Raw genomic sequence first — 24,361 nt, 5'->3', positions numbered from 1 at the left:
AAAATTCAGTTTAAAAAACATATCGTACATGTACACATTATATATGAATTTTTATTATATATATTTTTGTGGAAGGAATATACATACAATTAATCCCATTTGATTATTAATACAAAAAGGGCAGATAACAATGTTAATGTTTTTGGTTACAATAACTGACAGCTTTCATAATCACTGCCTGATTCAAAACGTATTGCCCAAATCAATCTGCTTTACAGTTTCTATATAACAAAATATTGATAATATTTCCCATTTCTTGCCATCTCCACAATACATAGTTTTCTTTAAAAATCTCTAACCAGGTAACCACATAATTTGAAAATATTTAAAACTGTAATTACAGACCAACAAAAGGTAGAGCAGAACAGGAATTAATGTTGAAAAGGTCTTATTTGAAACCATCTTGAAACCATACTTTAAACATTTGTACAAATTGATTTGTACAGTTTTGTATACAATACTGAAAATAAAAAAGTATGACAATAAAACAAAACAAAACACTGCAGAATAAATAAATGTTGGTTGTTGCCATTTTTGTACAATAACAATTGTAATAGTTGAATATTCTTGTTTGTGGTCATGCCAATGTCATATTCTATCATGTAGATTAAAGACATTTTATATTTTCAATTGTAAACAAGCAAGATAAAATAGCAACAGACATTAAAGCTTTTTGGGCAAGGAATGGGTCCATTTCATTTGGGATACAGTATGGACATACATTCGGTATAGACATACGGGAGTCTGCTAAATCTCCTAGGCATCTCCTGAAGCATGTTTTGTTCTCAAAGAGTAACACAGAAATACATCTCTAGTATAAATCCTTAGCAGCAGCATTTTACACAAAGCTCAATACTTACAATACTTCTGTTTTATCAGGAAAGGCACCTTGATATCCGAGCATCATGTGTGTTCTGTGGTGTATGTTCTAACAAACTAGGTTATTGTATGCATGATAATTCTTCAGTTATCACTTGATGGTCACTCAATTTGCCTGTTACTTCTGTTGTCAAATATCATGGACCTCCTCTGTGGCTGGTAGAAGCAACTGGTTGAGGTTTCCAGCCTCTGTCCGCTCTTTGGCAAAGTCATTTTGTTACGCATAGTCACCCCCTCAGGAGTACTGAAGTTTTCGGCAAGTTCCTTTGTGTAGACATCAAACGGGGAGACTTCAGCTTTAATAGGTGATAGGGCCAGTTTATCATCTCCTCCTCCCGAATGATAGTCTATGATTGGAAACGGGGGGCTGAAGAGAATAAGGCTTTGAGGCCTCGGACGGTTTCTGAAGGACGATCTTTGGAGCAACGATGAACGTTCGGGTCTAGGGCGGTCCATAAACGTGTCCCCATTAGCAGATCGCTTCCTTCGCAGTACTGGGAGATCTGGGATGGGTGTTGGTTTCCAAGTCTCTTTTACGTTCTCCTTGGAATTCATTTGTTGTGGCTCACAACTCTTATGCTCCTCTTTGGGATTTCGGACTTTCTGGAGAGGTGGCGCAGAACCGGCTTTCCCCAGCTTGCTCTTTACAGGTTTCTTGTTGGAGGGGCTTTTATGGCTTTGCTCAAGAGGTGGGGGGTGAGGTATGTGGCTGTACTGAATTTTTGGTGGAATAACAGGCACAGCTTTGGCCTGACAGGTTTTAATCATGAACGCAGTGCGAACCGAAGAAACACTCACTGGTGCAGAGTTGCGTCGCATGGGTGCCTGAGAGCAGCTCAGGAACAGGTCCAACTCCAGAGATGATCCACCAGGATGCTTTTGTTGTTCTGCCGCATCCCGTGCATTTTGTTTTAGGTATTGACAATTTGAAATGTCTCTGACACCTTTGTGTCCCAAATCAAGGTTTAGGGAGCATGGTCTGTTTCTGGGTATAAGGTTTTCGTTATGTCTTTCCATGACACAGGACTCGTGTGATGCCTGACGGTAAAATCTCTGAGAGGGAGAAGAGTGTTTCTGTTTTCCTTTGCTAACGTTTTGCAGTCCAGTGGTCTTGCTTGGATCGACGGACGTTTTGAACACCCTAATCTGTGGAATCTCTACTTCACTTTTACCTTTAAGCTCAGCGCTTTCAGAAAGCTTCGTTATCTGTCCCAAACAAGGTACATTTACGTCTGCACATCTTTCAGTTTCCTTCTGGACGTTGGAGTTTCCAAGTTTGGCAACAGTAGTCACAGTAACATCTGTTTGAGATGATGTAATGTCATTAGCCACAGCTGGGTCTTTAGCTTTGTCTCTTTGGCTGTTGGGCAACGGGTCTACTTTTGGTCTGTCAGGAGCTTTGCCCTGAGTTGCTTGACATGGCATAGTTTTTCTTGGTGCGAATAAGTGATCCTCAAGTTTCGGTGAGTGCAGGGGGCTTGTCACCCATTGCTTGTCTGTACAAAAGTCCTCCCATGGTTCCACCTGATCCAAGCCCCCCAAATGACTCCCCCATGTGTCTCCCGCATCATCCTGACACAAAGTGTCCAAAGTAAGATGTTGCTCATTCAGACATGTCGAGAGTCTTTCCAAACTTCCCTTGATTCTTCCCGTTAAGTCAAGTTTCCTGGTTTCATGACTAACCTCCTTTTTTCCCTGCACACTAATATCCTGCATCGCTAATATTTCCTTAGTTCCAGAGAACAGATCAGTATGGACGTCCGATTTTACAACACTGCTCGATTCACTTTTATTAGCGTCATCTTTCCGATCAAGATCTGGTTTTAACTCATCTTCAACTAAAGGCCACGGATCGGCATCTTGGAGAATATCTGTTTCCTTAAGATGGAGAAATGGGGAAAATTCCAGACTGTTTGTCATTGTGTCCTGTGATTCTTGGCTCGTGTGATCAGTCCTTTCAACATTGTGATCCAGGTAATTCCAGCCACCTTCACACGACAACAATCTTTCAGGGAAAGGCTTTAAGAAAATAGCAACAGAATTTTCAACCTTCAAGTCTTTGGTTTGTTCCAGAATGAGTTCCTTTGATGAGAGAGTGTTTGTAGGCAAACTACTTCTCCTTTTTGCTTGGGCATTCAGCATATCATCATTTCCAATGATATTGGCAAAGCTGGATTTCACAGTCTCATTAAGTGTGTTTGTTTTACCATCGGCGACAGTAAACTTCTGATGGATGCCAGACGATGACTGCTCGCTGTTTACCTCAATGTCCTGTCAAACATAGAGACAAAAGAAGAAAGAGAGATGGGCTGATTAGAGCCATTTCTGCAAACAATGCTATTTCTTTGGCCAACGTGATGTAATTCTAAGATGATTGTAACATTCTAAGATGATTGTGATTTGTAAAAGCGATAGTTCAGTGAAATATGACAATTACCTCATGCTTTACTCACCCTCAAGCCACCCGAGATGCATACGTCCATCATCTTTCAGACAAACACAATTTGAGTTTTGTTCAGTAAATGTCCTGGCTCTTCTAAGATTTATAATGGTAGAAAACAAGGTCCATGACTTTTAAGCCCAAAAATGCATCCATCCTTTTACAGAAGCTTTCCACACGGCTCCAGGGAGTCAATAAAGGCCATCTTAGGGTAATCGATGTGACTTTGTAAGAAAAATACCCATATTTAAAACTTTATAAACTAGTTTCCGCCCATATCCAATGCGCATTCACTAGAGAGTTGCCTAGGATATGATGAGGAAGTTCCAGGGAGAATAGACTCGCAAAAATCATGCAAAAATCATGAGATGATTCAGCTACAGAGAGGAAAAACTCAATATCCTCTGGTCTTATATCAAAATCCTCCACCATTTCCTTGGTTTAGACTTCTGTTTTGGTATCTCCTCTGTGTCTACACATTTGTCACTACGCATTGTATGCTACGCCTTAATGCGCATTGGTCACCAACGAAAGTTAGTTATTATAGTTTATAAAGTTTTAAATATGGATATTTTTCTGACAAAATCAATTACCGTCAGAAGGCCTTCATTAACCCATTGGAGCCATGTGGGTGACTTCTGTGAATGATTGATGCACTTTTTTGCACTTGAAAGTCCCATTTTCTACCATTAAAAAGCTTGGAAGAGCCAGGATGACATTTTCTCAAATAACTCAAATTTTGTTCATCTGAAATTTATTTCAATTCTCAGATGGCTTGAGGATGAGTAAAATTATTTTTTTACATAATTTGTGGAGTTGAATAAGAAGGGGTTAAATTGCATTACTGTCTATATTACCACGACAGTTACATACTGCTACATACAGTGTGTCCCCTCAGTTTAATTCATACCAGTTTGTCCAATTTTTTGATGTCCTGTTGTGTTTCCAGTTCATCTCCAGAGGTTTGATTCTTGTTTTTGGTATCGACTGTTGCTTTAGTTTCAGATGGTAACCGGGGCTCAAAATTCTGCACACTGGCGATAAGTTCTCTCACTTCTGCATCCGTGCCTGAAGAGATACAGAGAAATCAGTTGCACAATCTGGACAAAATACAACCTGAGCCCTAACCCAGTATGATCTGAATAGTTAACTGAAGGTCAACTGAAAGTAATTCAATTGCAAAAACAATGTATAATGTTTCAGGCTGGTTATTGTTCCCAAGCATATGCTCAAACTGTTTTGGAGGAATCGACCTCTGAATGTTTTACTTTTAAGTTTGTGTAGCCGCCATATTGAATTTCACATGGATGAAAGTGAAGCTTTAAGGAGACAGACGTATAGGCTGTGCAAAGGTCCTGGATTACATTTCATTTTTTAACTTTCGCAGCTGTTCGCTTGAACATTCTGTTCACCGAAATGTTTTGGAAAGATGTTTCATCAGCTGAACATTTAAATAACAATACAATCTGGGGAACACACTGTATCCATGTTCCCTCCAGACCTGTTTTACTCCCATTGAAAAATTATATATTTCATTACTTTAAGTTTTATAGTTTTCTCAGTATTTTAAACTGGAATAAGTGTTTCACAAGTACACACTTCATCATTACACTATTGCTATTTTGCTTACAATATGATGAATTAACAAATAATTCTTTTGATAATTTGCATCAAAGTAATTGAAGAAGTCAGAACTAAAATAAATTACACTATAGTTAATAAATACATTTGTTCTCTCTCTCTCTCTCTCTCTCTCTCTCTCTCTCTCTCTCTCTCTCACACACACACACACACACACAAAGTAAGCATCATACTCTCTGTTGTGCCCAGAGTAATGTCATCTCTGTCATCCCCAGTCTGATTTTCTTCATATTCTTTTGGAAAAGAGCTGCTGTTGCTATAGTTACTGCCTCCACTGCTGTCACCGAGCGAGTGCTCCCTGTGCCCGGTACTGCCAGTGGCACCTCCCAGTCCAGCCTCCCAGTCTGTAAACCCGAAATTCAGACCTCCGCTGCTGATGGGTACTCTGAATCCAGCACTGCCTATACTGTCACTGCGACGGGGTCCCGAAGGTCCAGCCTCCCTGGAGGGATTAAAGAGTCCCGCCAAAGCTCGGTCTCGTTCTTTCCCTGGCGCCCTGCAGGGGGTGCTGTTAGAGTTAATGACCGCGGACACACGCAGAGGTACAGACACAGCGAACGGCTCGGAAATATTCAGGGCCTTCCGTTGATGCCTCGGTGAGGACTCCAGTGGAAACAGGCTACCTGGGAAAGACGGTCTTGATGATCCGTTATTGGTCGATCCCGAATACAACATCCTGCGGTTTTTGGGAGACGTCGGCTGGCAGCCGCTGCGGTCGTCACCTTTAAAAACTTTCAGCTGTTCTGGAAGTGTTTTTTGCAGAGGAGATGAAGGAGATGCATCTGGAGGGCCTTTCTCATTCCGACGTCCCCCTGAGGCCGTATGTTGTTCTGACTCCCATTTTGTGTCCTTCTCGTTTAGGTTGTAGTCGATGTCTGAGCCCAGTGTTCTGGATTTGAGAACTGGCATGAAGATACCATTGCTTCCCCCTGCTGTGGATGCTTTGTCCTCATCTGAATGAAAGCGAAAAGAAAAATCCAGCGGTCACACCTCAGGGCCACAGACAAACAGACAGTGCAGGTAAAACAAAAACTGTTTTCCTTATTATTTGGGCAAAATATGAAATAGAAACAGTGTAGAAAAATGTGTTGTGTTAATAAACCCATTTATTAAACAATATTAAAGCAATTGTTCAACATTTTGTCAGAAATATATATGCCTCTGTATTGCAGCTAGAGCAGCTCGTATCATAAGCAATTTCAAATAAACTAATAAAACGTAGAAATAAAAAATAACACCATATACTGGAGACATTCATTAATACTGTAGGGGGTTAATAATACAGTGAGAGGACACAAAGGTACATGAGAAGACAGTGGGGTTGGAGAGAGGACACTGAGGTACATGACTGGACACTGAGTGGACATTGAGGTATCTGAGAGGACAGGAATAGAGAGGTATATTACAGAACAGTGAGGTACATGATTGGACAGTAAGACGATAAATAGGTATGAGGTACATGACTGGACGGTGAGGGGATAGAGAGGTACGAAACTGGACAGTCAGGTACATAGCTGGACGTGAGGGGATAGAGAGGTATGTAACGGGACAGTGAGGTACATGACTGGATGGTGAGGGGATAGAGAGGTACGTAACGGGATAGTGAGGTACACGACTGGACGGTGAGGGGATAGAGAGGTACGTAACTGGACAGTGAGGTACATGACTGGACAGTGAGGGGATAGAGAGGTACGTAACGGGACAGTGACGTACATGACTGGACGGTGAGGGGATAGAGAGGTACGTAACTGGACAGTGAGGTACATGACTGAACGTTGAGGGGATAGAGAGGTACGTAACGGGACAGTGAGGTACATGACTGGACAGTGAGGGGATAGAGAGGTACGTAACGGGATAGTGAGGTACACGACTGGACGGTGAGGGGATAGAGAGGTACGTAACTGGACAGTGAGGTACATGACTGGACAGTGAGGGGATAGAGAGGTACGTAACTGGACAGTGAGGTACACGACTGGACGGTGAGGGGATAGAGAGGTACGTAACTGGACAGTGAGGTACATGACTGAACGTTGAGGGGATAGAGAGGTACGTAACTGGACAGTGAGGTACATGACTGAACGTTGAGGGGATAGAGAGGTACGTAACTGGACAGTGAGGTACACGACTGGACGGTGAGGGGATAGAGAGGTACGTAACTGGACAGTGAGGTACATGACTGAACGTTGAGGGGATAGAGAGGTACGTAACTGGACAGTGAGGTACACGACTGGACGGTGAGGGGATAGAGAGGTACGTAACTGGACAGTGAGGTACATGACTGGACAGTGAGGGGATAGAGAGGTACGTAACGGGATAGTGAGGTACACGACTGGACGGTGAGGGGATAGAGAGGTACGTAACTGGACAGTCAGGTCCATGACTGGATGGTAAGGGGATAGAGAGGTACGTAACTGGACAGTGAGGTACATGACTGGACGGTGAGGGGATAGAGAGGTACGTAACTGGACAGTGAGGTACATGACTGAACGTTGAGGGGATAGAGAGGTATGTAACGGGACAGTGAGGTACATGACTGGACGGTGAGGGGATAGAGAGGTACGTAACTGGACAGTGAGGTACATGACTGAACGTTGAGGGGATAGAGAGGTATGTAACGGGACAGTGAGGTACATGACTGGATGGTGAGGGGATAGAGAGGTACGTAATGAGACAGTGAGGTACATGACTGGACGGTGAGGGGATAGAGAGGTACGTAACTGGACAGTGAGGTACATGACTGAACGTTGAGGGGATAGAGAGGTACGTAATGAGACAGTGAGGTACATGACTGGACGGTGAGGGGATAGAGAGGTACGTAACTGGACAGTGAGGTACATGACTGGACGGTGAGGGGATAGAGAGGTACGTAATGAGACAGTGAGGTACATGACTGGACGGTGAGGGGATAGAGAGGTACGTAACTGGACAGTGAGGTACATGACTGGACGGTGAGGGGATAGAGAGGTACGTAATGAGACAGTGAGGTACATGACTGGACGGTGAGGGGATAGAGAGGTACGTAACTGGACAGTGAGGTACATGACTGGACGGTGAGGGGATAGAGAGGTACGTAACTGGACAGTGAGGTACCTGACTGGACGGTGAGGGGATAGAGAGGTACGTAACTGGACAGTGAGGTACATGACTGGACGGTGAGGGGATAGAGAGGTACGTAACTGGACAGTGAGGTACCTGACTGGACGGTGAGGGGATAGAGAGGTACGTAACTGGACAGTCAGGTACATGACTGGATGGTAAGGGGATAGAGAGGTACGTAACTGGACAGTGAGGTACATGACTGGACGGTGAGGAGATAGAGAGGTATGTGACGGGACAGTGAGGTACACAATTGGACAGTATGTAACAGGACAGTTAGGTACATGACTGGACAGTGAGAGGATAGAGAGGCATGTAACAGGACAGTTAGGTACGTGAATGGACAGTGAGGGGATAGAGAGGTATGTAACGGGATAGTGAGGTACACGATTGGACGGCGAGGGGATAGAGAGGTATGTAACGGGACAGTGAGGTACATGATTGGACGGCTAGGGGATAGAGAGGTATGTAACGGGATAGTGAGGTACACGATTGGACGGCTAGGGGATAGAGAGGTATGTAACGGGATAGTGAGGTACACGATTGGACGGCGAGGGGATAGAGAGGTATGTAACGGGATAGTGAGGTACATGATTGGACGGCTAGGGGATAGAGAGGTATGTAACGGGATAGTGAGGTACACGATTGGACGGCGAGGGGATAGAGAGGTATGTAACGGGATAGTGAGGTACACGATTGGACGGCGAGGGGATAGAGAGGTATGTAACGGGATAGTGAGGTACACGATTGGACGGCGAGGGGATAGAGAGGTATGTAACGGGATAGTGAGGTACATGATTGGACGGCTAGGGGATAGAGAGGTATGTAACGGGATAGCGAGGTACACGATTGGACGGCTAGGGGATAGAGAGGTATGTAACAGGACAGTGAGGTACACAATGGGACGGCAAGGGGATAGAGAGGTATGTGACGGGACAGTGAGGTACACAATTGGACAGTATGTAACAGGACAGTTTGGTACATGACTGGACAGTGAGAGGATAGAGAGGCATGTAACAGGACAGTGAGGTACACAATGGGACGGCGAGGGGATAGAGAGGTATGTAACGGGACAGTGAGGTACATGATTGGACAGGATAGATAAGAATGTAACAGAACAGTGCGTTGATAAATAGGCATTTAACAGGACAGTGATGTTTATAAAGTAAAAAGATAAGGTATGTAAGTGAATTTTAGGTATTTTTAAGTATGTGATTAGAAAGTGAGGATAAAGTGAGGTAGATAACAAGACAGTGAGAGGGCCATGAGATACAGTAAGGTACATGATTGGATAGTAAGAGGACAGAGTGGTATGTAACAGGACATTGAGGTATCTGAGAGGACAGTAAAGTATGTGATTAGACACTGAGGATACATTGAGGTAGATAACAGGACAGTGAGATGACACTGAGGATACAGTGAGGTATGCATAAAGCTCTGGCACCACCTGCTGGTTGAGAACAGAGAGAGTCCATGCTTTTAGATGGCCGTATCACAGGTTTTTCTGTTTAGGAGACAACAAGCAAACATAATTGTTTGTCATATTGTTTCTTCTATCAACATCTTATACTTTTCTTTATTTAAGAGAAAGCCCAACATTTACTCTACATAAAAGTTTAGTCAGTTGTAAGTCACATTGGAGAAAGCATCTGGTAAATGAAAACAAGTGGAAACATTTTTGTGATCTGCAGGGTTTTAAAGAACAGCAATAGCTTACTATGAAGGTAAGGATAAGAATAAAGCTATTGTTATCTTTTCACATTTCTCAAAAGCTCAGCATCAACATCAATAGTATCAACAAATTATAAATAACATTTAAATGAGATGTTAAACAAAAGTCAATTGTAGTCGTTGTATGTTCGGATGTAATAACAGTATAATTCAGCTGATAGTAGATAAAAAAAAATAATTTGTACAAACATTAATAACTCAAATTTATACCAACATACAGTACTGTGCAAAAGTCTGAGGCCACCATGCTACCATTAGATTTGTTGTTTTTGCAATTGTATAGTGATCATATTTAATTCTAATTATTTCTCAGTCTCTTTATTAGAATACAAGCAGAGAATACAGGAAATGTGTATGTAGTATTAAAAACTGTATATAATTATAAAGTATTTAGGGTAAACTCTAATTTTGTGTACATATTTTCTGTATTTTCTGTTTGTATCTTTTAAAAAAAAAAGAGTAAAAAATAAATATGGTTGGACATTAAAACTTTACTAAAACAACAAAGCTGGTGATGGTGGCCTAAGACGTTTGCACAGTATGGTATATAGTGAAGAGATAAACAATTACAAAAATACAATTTATTATGTGATTAAATCCTGCTGAAAGACATTGTTATTTGACATTTATTATATACATTTTTACATGTTATATTTATCTTACATGCTATTATTACAATGTGCTATACAAATAAAGTTGCCTTGCATTTTTTATTTTATTTAAAGGTGACATATAATGATTGAACGGGGTATGTATCCTTGTTCTGTGATGTGACATGTAGACAAAAATGTTTTTGTTTGGGTCTGTAATGCCTTAGAAGCTTCCTAAAAACCTCTCTCAGATAGCTCTATTAGGGTGGGGGATTTTAAACAAGTGGTTTTGCACCTATTTGGCTCCCCCTACTGGCTTAACTTGCAATCTCATTACTGATTGGCTGACTTTGCTGCCACTCCAAAAATGTAGCCAATTATTTTAAAGTGGAGGGGCAGTGAGATGCCTGTGATGTCATAAGCATCAGTTTTTCAGATTGGGCCGTTTTCTGGCTGACATTTCTAAAAGAGGAATTTCTATGGGACTGAGATGTTTAGCATGTCTAGCACTTTTTGTATGTTTGTGATTGCGGGTAGACTACCATTATTCAACAAAGACAAGGTAAAAATGATTTTTCATTCTCTGTCCCCTTTAATATACACCTAACAAAGCTAAAAGAAAATCAAATTATTTTAAATCTGACTTTTTTTTTAATTTTCTTTCATTCTTGTTTCATATAAAATATTTATTTCTCCTACCTGACATATTTGGACCTCTCATAAACACACTTCCATTACGACTCAGTTTCCCTTTAGAATCCATGACGGAGCGTCCCAGACTGAAGATAGACTTCCACTTCTTTGACTTTCCAGAGAATTTCCTTCTAATGTTTTGTGAGAGTTTTAAAAAATACAATTAATTTTTCTTTTCATACATAAATAAACCAAGCATTACTAAACCACTCTTTGTTTTAAACACTGGCTATTGTATATTGTACAATCCTAATATTTATCGTCCTGATGTTTGAATACATACCGGGCGCATGTTTGTGAGTGTATGATGTGTATTATACCTGCTGTCAGACAGATCTATCACTGTATGATACATAGCAGCAGTGCTGGGATCTGGTAAGCTGTTCTCTCTCTGTCTCTCTCTCATTGCCGGATGATTTGGACTGAGCGAGCGAGCTTGTGCTTCCTCGAGACTCATCAGCTTCATAGGACCGCACTGCATGGTGGCGGGCAAGGTGGCGTATTTCTCCCCACACGCCACACTGGGGCCTATAAAAAAAACATAAAAACAATTTTGTGTTGAGAGCGATTATTGCCGAGAATTCACATGATTTCTCAGAAGGTCTCTTAATAGGGGATAAAGGCCCCATTAAAGAAAATCTGATTTTATTTCTGGTCCCAACATGAGAAAAATATGGTAATCATAAAATGTATTCCTCCTTATTGAATATTTATGGTGATAAATTATTTGTGTAAAATACATTAAAAAAAAAACAGCGTGTTTGTTGTCCAGACGCCGATCCGTGTGCTGTTAGAAAAGGTGACAAATGTCCCCTGGAGCAGTACCCTTCAGAAAGGGTATAAAGATATATTTATACATTCGGTACCAATGTGTAAGGTACTAATATAAAGCTGTACTTTAAAAAAAAGTGTATCACACTAGTGACAGCTAGGGACCATTTTCTGACCCTTTTTTTTTTTCGGAAAGTGTGTGCCCTTATAAGATAATAAGATTGGCATTAGACTAATATGAAGTAAATAATTTAGCCTTTAAGTTTACACACAGATGCATGTGAGCGTGCGTGTTGTTATTACGTGTTTGCTCTTTGTGTGTGCTACTTCTCTATTGTTTTGCATGCTAGTACAATTTTGGCTACAGATCTCATGTCATTGTATTTTAAACAGACCCACCCCCCCCATCATTTCCTGACATTATAAACAGTTATTCATATGTAATAATCACAACGTAATCTATCCGTCCAACCATCTATGTAAACTTATACTACTTTATCTTTACTATCTAGTTGCGGTATGTGACATAGCTTCAATATCCAGCGGATTGAGGTTTATTCCCATTATATTATTATGAAGTTTCAGTTAAAAATACCTTACAGATCATTTGAACCATGTCCAAATTCCCTTGTTTGGGTGGGAGCACAAACGCTTTTTTTGTGTACCTTTAAATGCAAATGAGCTACTGCTCCTCACTCCCTTACCAAAAGAGACAGTGAATGCTTTCAGTTAAAATATATCTGATTCCTGTGAATACGGTCTCAGGCAATAGTTTTTCACTATTGAGATGTAGCAGACAACCTACAACTTGCTATGGGCGTAAATTATGGTAAAGCAGGACTGTCAGTCAGTTTCTGTGGGCGGAGCTTTATCAGTGTGACATCACATTAACAAGAGAATCGAAACAGCATGTCTAATAACACTGCTGTGGTTTAATGGGGATTAAAAAAGAAGGAGATTGTGGCTATTGTCATTGTAAGGTTAATGTTCAAACACCTCGTAAAAGTGTGCGCCCTTTAAAATAATCTTGGTCATGTTTCTGTATACAAGTTTTACATAAGATACACTCAGAAGAATGTAGACTGTACTGTACAGTACTTCAGTTACTGTGTAATATTAACTCTACCTTCTCTGGGTTTGGAGGGTGGAACATCATGAAAGATCTGATCAGTGTGATTGAGAATAAACTCCACAACCGACTGCTGAACCCGCACCTCGAGAAACGCTACATCACCGTTACAGGTGGACACCTCAACTTCCTTTGAGCTGAAACAAAATAAAAAATAAATCAGCAGATTACACAAATGCTATAGCACAAGGTATTTAATGAAGTATAAAATTTAGTGTTTTAAATCCCTTATGAGCTTTAAAAACAGTGATGCTCGCTTTAGCAAGCACCACAAATTAATTATGATAATGGACGACAAACCGAACCATTGCATTGCTCACCGCAAGAGATTTGGAGCCCACACCAGTGCCAGGTTGCGAGAGTGCATGTTGGTCCGGTGACAGAGGGTGGCCAGATGAGCCAAATGTTTGGTGAGGTATTCCAAAGTTCTACGTGGAAAAAAATACATCATGTATAAATAAACGAATGCCAATGAATCTGATGAATAACGTTTTTTGATGTACCTGAGATGAGCAGCAGGAAGCTCTTTAATGACGCTCTTCATGTTCCGAAGTTGCTCCTGTTCCTCTTTAAACGACAGGGCATCCTGTGCGCAGCAGAAGATGGAGAAACAGAAATGACTCCATCTTGACAAACAATGCAAGGCCATATCGATCACCTCGGTCAAGATAAACCCACTATTCTTTCAAATAAATGCATGCTTTGACTGAGAGTGTCCAAACGCTTCCTCTTTCAAACTTAAGTGTAGTCCTTTCGGATTTATTTTTACAACTTACTGTAAATTTCTTGTAGAGTTCATATGTGAGCAAAGGGTTGGGCAGCTCTCTGAAGTACAGCTTACAAAGAGAGCCGACGCAGTGGATGTCCTGAAGATAGACTTCTTTAGTGAGGTCAGGACACAGCTCGGAGCAAAACTCCTGCCTGAATCCACACGGAGAAAAGCAAAGGGTTTACAAAACACATGCATGTCGTGTCAGTGAAATACAGCGAAACAAACAGCGTGCCAACCTGAGTCTCTGAATGTTAGATGTGATTCCTGAAAGTCTGTATATCCCGTCCACGATGCCATGTTGCTCGATGAACTCTGCACACGTCTTCAGAACCTGAGGAACTACACAAACATCACAAACTAGTGAAACATCAAAATAAAGGTATCGTGGGAGGCAGAGATACACACGCTGGTGTTACAATATACACAAACAGGACAAAACTTTTCTGAATCTACTGTTTTTTTACTTTATTTCACTATTAAAGGTGACACTTTTTTAAGATATAAAGTAAATCTTTGTTGTCCCGAGAGTACGTATCTGAAGTTCTAGCTCAAAATACCATATAGATCATTTATTATAGCATTTTAAAATTGCCACTTTGTAGGTGTGATCAAAATGTGAGGTTTTTGGGCGTGTCCTTTTAAATGCAAATGAGCTGATCTCTGCACTAAATGGCAGTGCTGTGGTTGGATAGTGAAGATTAAGGGGCGGAATTATCCCCATCTGACATCACAAAGGGAGCCAAATTTCAATGACCTATTTTTTCACCTGCTTGAAGACCAAAACCAAAACTAAGTTACTGGTATTTTATCCTTTAGCTGCAGTGTGCTAAGCCTTTACTGTAGGTATGAGTATAATATGTGACCCTAGACCACAAAACCGGTCACGAGGGTCATTTTTTTGCTTTCCATTGATGTATGGTTTGTAAGGATAGGAGAGTTTTGGCTGAGATACAACTATTTTAAAATCTGGAATCTGAGGGTGGAAAAATCTAAATATTGAGAAGGCTGTCCAAATAAAGTCCTTAGTAACACATATTACTAATGATAAATAGGGTTTTATCATATTTACTTTAGGAAATTTAAAAAATATCTTTATGGAACATGACCTTTACTTCATATCCTAATGATTTTTGGCATAAAAAATCGATAATTTTATACAATGTATTGTTTGCCATACAGCATGTAATATTTCAATGATGTCTATGAGAAATAATAGAGGTGATATTCTCTCTTATGGGTACTCATGGTAAGAATACACAAAACACGGAAATTTGTTACAATATTTAAACACGAGGTAACATGCTTGTCCGTTTTTAGTTGCCTAAAGAGATGCAACTATTAGAATGTGTTTTGTATGGAGGACCACAAGAGTCATGCAAAATGTAATAAAGAACTTTCGCTATTCGATTTGCTTTTCGTTTAAGCCTCTCTATTTAGCTTTTCCGTGACTCTTTGGGTCCTTGCAAATGGTCAAATGAGAAATGCAAATTAGCTATGGCCAGGTGGATGTGACATGCGCAGATTTATAGATCTCGGATGAGGACCCAAAGAGTCATGGAAAAGCTAAATAGAGAGGCTAAAATGAAAAGCAAATCAAATAGCGAAAAAAATAAGGGAAAATTAAAACAGAAATGTTAAACAGAAATGCCCTTTTAAATGCCTAATTTTAACCTGTATTTGTAGTTCAAATTATAAATCCAGTTATTTATTTCTCTTTTTAAATCGCTTTTTGAAATACATTTTGAAATTCCATTATTTACTTAAGAATTTGTAAATGCAATTTTAAATGATGAACTTATTGAGTGTTTTATGTTGTTTTTGTAAATTGATATATTAATTTGAACTATATTTATTAATGGATTCATATTTAATTTCTACATTATTTTTATAATCTCACTTTTTATTGCCTAATAAAATGTTACATAATGATTTTTTTGTAACTTTGTCTATTTATTTATAGATTAATTAATGATTTTTAAAAAAAATGTATTAATTGCTATTTTATTGTCCAGGTAGTTATTAAATATTTAATAACTATATTACATTTTGCAAGACTCTTCTGGTCCTCCATAGTTTTAGACACAGGATTTAATAAACAATAATTGTAAAAATTAAATATCAATGCAAAATATCTCCTTTTAACAAAATGTCTCTATTAATTTTCTATTAACCCTTTAAATTATCATGTGTACATGCCTCTGTAGTGTACAGTAGTAATAGTGTCTTTATCCTGTCGGTCTGCTTATTGTGGAGAAGGTGGGCTGAGACAGGAAGTTAAAAATGGTTTGTTTGTTTCAGAGGAAATCTGACACACCCAGGCCTTGCAGCTGCTATTACTTATTACACTTCCTCTTATTCTAAAAGACCTTTGGAAAGTTCCCACCCAGCTTGATCCCTTTCTAAACATACCTTTAAAGCATGATTCAACAAGCCTTATAAATTTTATGTCTGTTTACAGGGGATTCATAATAAATGTTACCTCATTACGAGAAACTGCGGCTGTATTTAGAGCATATTTGTCCTTCCATAAGTCATACGTGTTAATCATTAAATAATTGAATGTAATGATTTTATAAAAATAACAGTTTATCGAGAACACAAGCCAAACTTGAATTCTTGTCGCCCACATGAGAGCTGTGGCTCAGCGTTTCAGAGGAGATGCATTGACCAATAGGTTAACATCTCTGGCTTATTGTTTATATATTTTAAGCGTACTTTGTTAAAAGCAACGCAAGATTACAAGGTCAGTTAAGTTTTGCTTTCAAACATGCAAATACTATTCTCACGAACTGTCCGGCTCTATTGGTTAATGATCTTAAGCATAAACATTTTATCAATCATGATGCTAAATGTCATTAAAATGTGTGCAGAATATGTCCGTGTAAATTAACTTATTATTCAGATATATAATTTTTTTTTTTTTGCAGAAAAAAATTATATTAACCACCCAGCCAAATTTGAACGATAAAAAAACCACAGTAAATAAAATAAGTTATCAAAATTTTGGAAAAAACAGGCAGGATTCTCTGCTCCCAAGCGCTGGGGGCGTGCCCACTGTCTGTGCTGAAACCACACCCACTAAAATCTCCCATCACTTTAAACATTCAAATACTGCAACAACCTAAATGGATGCTCTGATTGAGCCATCATTTAGCCCCGCCCTAAAAATAATCCGGAACACTACAGAAGAATATTTCTGTCCGTAGCTTTTGCCCACCTTATACAAAAACAAAATTTGGAGCACAGCATTTATTATTTAATGAAAGAAATGACGATGCAATAAATGTACAATCCTGTCATAAGGCGGTTTATAAACAAACGGCTTTGGTGGAACACACGTAATTTCCCGTAAACTCCGCTAAGAATCAATAACAAAAAAGTCTTTAGAGTAGTTTATTTCTGATAACAAGCTAAATAAACTACAAGTAAATTACCTTAGTTCATATTTCATAGCTAAAGCGTAGAGAAAATGACACTGAGCTAACACTGTATAAATGTGTACTGTATACAATCTTAACTAAAAACCGTCTGCCAAACCTCACGTCACATAATGGTGATCCATGATCGCCGTCTCCCCTTGTCTTTAGAAAACCAAAATATTTGGTCTTTTCGACGAGGTATTTGTTCCAGAGTTCGTTTTGCCACTATCATTAAACAATCAGGAACCGGAAGTAAAGTTCCGACCAGACGTAACCGCGACAACGCACGTGCGTCTGATGAAACCAGCTAGTGTTGTAAGTATACACTGTTTTCACTTTTGCTCAGAATTACAATTTTATTTTACTGCACTCTAAAAATGATTGGGTTGGTTTAACCCACGTTGGTTATAAATAAACCTATCCTGGGTTGTCTATCACGAAATCTGGGGTGCATCAACTCTACAACCCTACAAAGGTTTATTTATAACATATAACAAAATATTTTTTTCGAGTGTACTTGTTTAGTACATGTTTACTTCAAAACGAAGTACATCATAAAACTTTTAAAGTTGTAAGAAAATAAATCCAAAAGAAGAATTTAGGGGAAATCCAGATTATTTAATATGTAATAACTGGAGACATCCAGCAATACAAATTAAAGGTTTGTGGGGGGAGACAACTAAACCTTATAAACACTCAAGAACCTGTCTAGAGAGATAGAGAGTATATTACAGATATTACAAAATGTTTCTTTTTGGTAAATGAAACTTCAGATGCATGTTGCAATTACTGAATGCCAACCAGTCCAACAAGGGCCAAAATAAAACACTCTGTTTGTAAAGTATAATTTAAAGTTATAATTTAAGTATAATTTTGTTTTGGTTGCCGGTAAACTCTCAGAAATAAAAGTACAAAAGCTGTCACTGGGGTGGTACCCTTTCAAAAAGTACACATTTGTATTTAAAGGATGCATATTAGTACCTCAAAAGTACATATTGGCTTTTTAAAGTTACACATTTGTACCTAAAGAATACATATTTGTACATAAATGGTACATATAAGGAGCTTTTTTTAGAATACCATCCCACTGACAGCTTTTGTACCTTAATTTCTGACATGCAAACCAGACGTGTTCATCAATCACTCTCACCAGTTATGCAAAATAAGCATATCAATTCATACTAAAATGCATTTATAATATAGAAAACACTGTATGGTATCACACTGATGTCTATATGACTTTCAATGAGGCATAAGCAGTGATGTTAGTGACTGACAGTCTTAAGGACTTCTTATAGTGGTGTGTAGGAGCTACAGCGTAGCCTTAACACCGTAGGTAACGCATTGATTTTCATACTTCTGCGGTGACGTGTATAGGTACACATGGCTAGTAGGCAGTATCTACATGTAAACACAGTAGCAGTGAAACAGCCAAAGAAGCAGCAGCTTGGCCAGTAAACCCACAAACGAAGAAGCAGCTTGTTGTGATTTGAGAAAACCAGCAGTCATGGAGGTAAATAGACAGTGACTTTTGTTGCAGTTTGGGTTAAATCACTCCTCAACTTGGCCCATCTTTGTTCTCATTGTTACAAACGAAAATGCCTATAAGGAAATGCAACGCTGTTTTTTTAACCTGATGGGAGATGTTCTAACGAACCAATCACATCACATGCGGTTCACATAGGACAGACACGTTTGTTCAAATTTTGGCGAGTTGCGCGTCAGGCTACGCAGAACAACCAACGCAATACTATAAATTACACTTTAGTTTACATTCACTCTCACTGTATATATGAGAAATGCACATCAGCATTGTTTAAAACATCTGAAGTGTTTGAAAACTTGAGGGTGAATACATTATTTATTCATTTATTTTTTGCAAAATAATTTATGCATTCATTCATATTACATTCAGACAGTTTGAAAATACACTAGTCAACATTTTACAGTAAGTGAATCTAAAAAGTTAATCAAAGTTGTACTAAGACAAGAACAAGGAATTGTTAAAAAATTTAAAACAACTTTTATAAATGATTTTGATCCATTTCATCCAAATGTTGACTACACTGTAAAAACTAAAAAAGTTCGATCGACTTAAAAAATTACTTTACAGTTTATTTTTCAATAATATTTTCTATTATATTATCAAGAATCAATGAACTTATTTATACTGTACAGGTAATAAAAAACATGAAGCATTTGAAATGTCAAATTAACATATATTTTTATGTAACTTCAACTTAAAAAATTAAGTGAAACAATTTCAACTTGATTTTATTAGTAATGTCAACTTTTTTAAGCCAAAACTTAAAATAGTAGGTTGAAAAACCAAGTTGTTTTAACTTCATGCTGCATATTTTTACAGTGTTTACTAGATATAGGCTTCATTGCTGTTTTAATTATAAAAATTGATATGTTTTATTAATGATGATGCTTTAAGAATATAATGTTTTTTAAAATGTTGGACATTGTTTTGTTAAAATGGTACTGTTCTTTAAAACACTTCAAATAATTTTGAGTGAATAAAATACACAAGCATACAAATCTAAAAACAAGATTTAAATATTATGAGCATTCGATAAACTCTGTTAACCCTCAAATGCACATCGTTATTACATGGTTCTTTAGTGACTCAAACTCTCAGAAATAAAGGTACAAAACTGTCACTGGGGCTGTACCCTTTCAAAAAGTACAGCTTTGCACCTAAATTTTAGTACCTCAGAGGTACATGCTGGGACCAACGAGAGCTTATTAGTACCTCAAAAATACATATTAGTATTTCAAAGGTACATATTGGTACTAAATCTTTTCACATCTGTACCTAATTGTCAATACAATTACCTTCTTAAAGGGTGCTGTCCACTAACAGCTAGGGTACATATTTTGACTTTTTTCTAACAATGTAGGTCCTAAAGGTACGGTACTCTACCCAAAATTGTATTCTGTTTTTTATTCATGTAAAGGTACAAACGGAAACTTAGGGTACAGCCCCAGTGACAGAAAAGGTACAGTTTATTCTAACAAGATTGGATCTTAATATATTTTAGTTGTTATCAAACAGATGTTAAAAAAATCTAGGTTTAAAGTTCCTCACAAATAATTCAGTCACCATAATATTTAGAGCAAATGCAACATCCATCCATTTATGCATTTTCCAAACCCACTTATCCTATACAAGGTCAGGGGAGGGTTGGAGTCTATTCCAGCATCTTAGGCCACAGGTGGGGTGCAGACTTTTTTGATTTACGAGTGTGGGTTGAAACTGACCTACCAGTCCTACACAGGGACAACTTAGTAAGTTACCTGGTTGCATACAAATTTTAAGTTAATTAAACTTAAAAATATCAGAAATATATATATATATATATATATATATATATATATATATATATATATATATATATATATATATATATATATATATATATATATATATATATATATATATATATATATATATATATATATAGTTGAATGAACTTAAAATTTTAAGGCAACCAGGTAACTTAACTAATCCTTTTTTATAGCCAGGCACAACCCAGGAACCCTTTTGCTGTGAGACAACAGTGCCAACCACTGAACCACTGTGTTGCCCATCCTTTCAGTCACCATAGCAAAAATGTTTTTAAAGAGCACCTATTTCATTGCTAAAAAACAACGTTATTTTGTAGGCCTTGGTATCGATTCAGATGTTCCAGATCGATTCAATTTCGATTCACAAGCTATCAAATCGATTCGATTTCGATTCTCGATTAAATTTTCGATTCCGGTTCTCGGGTAGATTTTATACTCAATTCTCGATTCAACTCAATGAATAAAGATTTAATACACATACTATATTAATAAAAAAGAACAGTGAACAGCAGTTTACAAGTGGGTAATTAATAAAAAGAAATTAAAAAGACATAACACTATCGTCGTCTTGCTTGTGAAATCTAAAATGCTTCCATACTTCTGACTTTTTATGTGAAGGTGGCATCAACGTCGATGAAGCACATGAAACTGCCATTTTAAGCACTGAATGAATGAAGAGTGAAAAAGACTAATTAGATTAACGTTAAAGGAATATTCAATTTTCTTAAAAGAAAAATCCAGATAATTTACTCACCACCATGTCATCCAAAATGTTAATGTCTTTCTTTGTTCAGTCGAGAAGAAATTATGTTTTTTGAGGAAAACATTGCAGGATTTTTCTCATTTTAATGGACTTTAATAGAGCACAACATTTAATACTTAACTCAACACTTAACAGTTTTTTTCAACGGAGTTTCAAAGGGCTCTAAACGATCCCAAACGAGGCATAAGGGTCTTATCTAGCAATATGATTGTCATTTTTGACAATAAAAATAACAAATATACACTTTTAAAGTACAACTTCTCGTTTAAATCCGGTCGTGATGCGCCAACGTGACCCCATGCAATACGTCATGACGTCAAGAGATCACAGAGGACGAACGCGAAACTCCGCCCCAGTGTTTACAAGTGTTGAGAACGAGGACCGTTCCTACGTTGTTGTATGTCAACTGATACTAATTAATGTCTTTGTGTCAGTTTATTGTTTACAATGGTCCGTTTTATAAACGTGCGTTTTATATATGTAACACGTGACCTCCCTACATCACTATGCATTTACGTTAAGTCGCGCTGGACCGGATTTAGACGAGAAGTTGTGTTTTAAAAGGGTATATTAGTTATTTTTATTGTCAAAAATGACAGTCGTTTTGCTAGATAAGACCCTTATGCCTCATTGGGCTCTATTAAAGTCCATTAAAATGAGAAAAATCCTGCAATGTTTTCCTCAAAAAACATAATTTCTTCTCGACTGAACAAAGAAAGACATCAACATTTTGGATGACATGGTGGTGAGTAAATTATCTGGATTTTTCTTTTAAGAAAATGGAATATTCCTTTAATCTTACGTTTAATGCTTGCGGAAATAAATATGAAAGAAAAAAATCGATTCTGCTCTTTGAGAATCGATTTTGAATCGACCACATTAAAAAAAAATGATTAATCGAAAAAAAATTATTTTGTGTATTTGGTATAGTACAACGTGTTCGTGTCGTTTAAGGTTAAAACACACATTATTTTTCACATACCGTACATTTTTGTACCTCCAGATATGCATGTCTTCCTAAAATGCATTGATTTTGTACAAAGCACATCGATCTGAAATGCTCTGTGTCACTGATTGGCCAGCTAATCTGTACGTTGTGATTGGCCTGAATACCTCTGACATCAACCGGAAATGTGACACTCCTTACCATGTTTGAAACATTCGCTCACAATGCAATGCTAACAAGAGTTAACTTACAGACTGTGAGTCCGAAGCGGGAGGAATTATGATAGTGTCGGTCTTGTTTACGTTAACAGGCCCAGGAAGTAAACGGTTGCCTACAATCCATGTGTTTGTTTTGGTCCAAGAAAAGAGATTTACGTTGGAGACTATAACCCGCATCATCATTTACTTTGGGGTTTGAACCTTTTGCATATCGTTTATGTACTAATACACACTTACACAACAAAGGAAATGTAAAATCGTGAATCGGACGATAGGTGCTCTTTAAATTAACATTACTTTATTCACTTACATACCTTGAGTCTTCTGTGACCCTTTACACTTAATGTAATTTTACCATATATAATTATATTATTTAACACTTTAGTGTTTTTTCTCTTGATAAACTGTTGATAAGACACAGCTTGAGCAATACTAAGAAGCTATAGGGTCACTAAACGGGCAAAAATATGCTGTTCCTAGATCAGTATTGTGTCGTCTCTTTTGATGTCAGAGGTTAGGAGACGAAGAGGAAAAGCTGTTGCTGGATCAGCATGAAAAAAAGTGATTCATATCCTGTTACGATTCTATAATAATTCTCTATTATAATTCATTTATTAAAAATTCTGGATTTTTAATGTAAAACATAAACTTCACAAAACAACCCAAAAAATTAATTTCCAATAGTCTGTTAAAATATTTATGCACATGTCATTAAAAAAAAAGTGATAAATCATTTAAAAAATATTTTTCAGCATTTATCAGACATGCAGTAAATCTTACAAATATAAATCTTTTATCCTCCCCCTTCTTCCTCTTCCTCTTAGCGTTTCCTTTGCTCTTCATTCTCTTTTACTGCTAATTCAATTTAAGCACAACTAGTCCGGCTAAAAAAAAACTGATGTATTTTTATCTCGGATGGCTTTTTGACAGCACTCATTAACCCACATCACACAGCAGCTGACCACATGACTAGTCAGTCATCCCTTACAGTTAACCAGCTTGTCTACCACAAGCAGTTAAAAGTTTCTTGTGTGTCAAAAAAAGGCATCACTCAACCAGCGCCGGGCGAGTCGAAAAATGGGTGTTGGTTTATTACACGTAGCTAATGTTTACTCAGAGGCCCGGGACGCCCCTATAATGAGGCTTTGTAATACAAGAAAACTTATTATGAGTGCTAGGGCGGCCCGTTATACAGTATGAATGGCAAGAGGAATTTACCGTCATGTCCCGAACTCTGCAGATGTTCAGTCAAGTCACAGCCGAACGCATTCTCGCTCCCTTTTCTTTTGGACTTCTGCTTGGCAGCCTTGTTCTTCATCAGACCTCAGTGTCTTATCCAGATTAAAGAAAACACACCTCAGAATCAACCATTGGCCCTACGGAGCAGGGAGGAAAAGGGAAAAAAGGAAAACCCAAAATCAGGAAGTCCAAGCGTTGCACTAAAGAAATCCTTCGCTCACATCTTGACTGTGAGCTACCAAAGCTCTGGTGTGGGAGAAGAATCCGGAGCGTGGTTCACGCCCAGCGTCACTTCATCGTCAGGGTCTCTCCACCCTCTTGGCCTTGCTCAGGCCCTGAGGTGAGATGTGTTGCATCTCAAAAGAAACTTTGGCCGAAAAACCTTCTGGTCGTCTGAATGAACCCAGAAAATGACTTCGGAGCTCTGGAAGTTTTAAAGAAATGAGCTGAACTTCAAGGATTTTTCCTTTCCTTATTTTTAACCTATTCTTAGTCTTTTCTTTGATGATCTTTCGGTCTCCCTGTCTTCTGTTCTTCTCATGCCATTTTGTTCAGGAGGTCAGTGGTGCCGGAGGTTTGAAATGTTCGAGTGTTTTGCAGAGGGAGGGCAGAGCTGTGAGGGGAGGGGAGAGAAATAACCGCCTGCTTTTCTCCAGCGGTTCGGATATAACTGAACCCAA

The 24,361-nt window shown here is 38.3% G+C and overlaps 1 protein-coding gene across 1 annotated transcript; it reads right to left on the bottom strand.

Annotated features, from left to right (window-relative positions):
* Window positions 1–24: 24 nt before the first annotated feature.
* Window positions 25–24,361, bottom strand: arhgap31 (Rho GTPase activating protein 31). Its single transcript, XM_065284456.2, has 12 exons — window positions 23,661–24,361; window positions 13,979–14,081; window positions 13,747–13,891; window positions 13,474–13,556; window positions 13,291–13,398; window positions 12,968–13,107; window positions 11,391–11,598; window positions 11,077–11,201; window positions 9,504–9,560; window positions 5,134–5,913; window positions 4,230–4,387; window positions 25–3,150 (listed from the first exon to the last, which is right to left on the bottom strand). The coding sequence occupies exons 1-12, from the start codon at window positions 23,758–23,760 to the stop codon at window positions 982–984; spliced, it is 4,176 nt and encodes a 1,391-aa protein (XP_065140528.1). The 5' UTR covers window positions 23,761–24,361; the 3' UTR covers window positions 25–981.

This window comes from Paramisgurnus dabryanus, chromosome 5, assembly GCF_030506205.2.
Source record: "Paramisgurnus dabryanus chromosome 5, PD_genome_1.1, whole genome shotgun sequence".
Classification (NCBI taxonomy): domain Eukaryota; kingdom Metazoa; phylum Chordata; class Actinopteri; order Cypriniformes; family Cobitidae; genus Paramisgurnus; species Paramisgurnus dabryanus.
The sequence above is the reverse complement of the archived record's forward strand: the minus strand, read 5'-3'. Positions and strand labels throughout refer to the sequence as shown.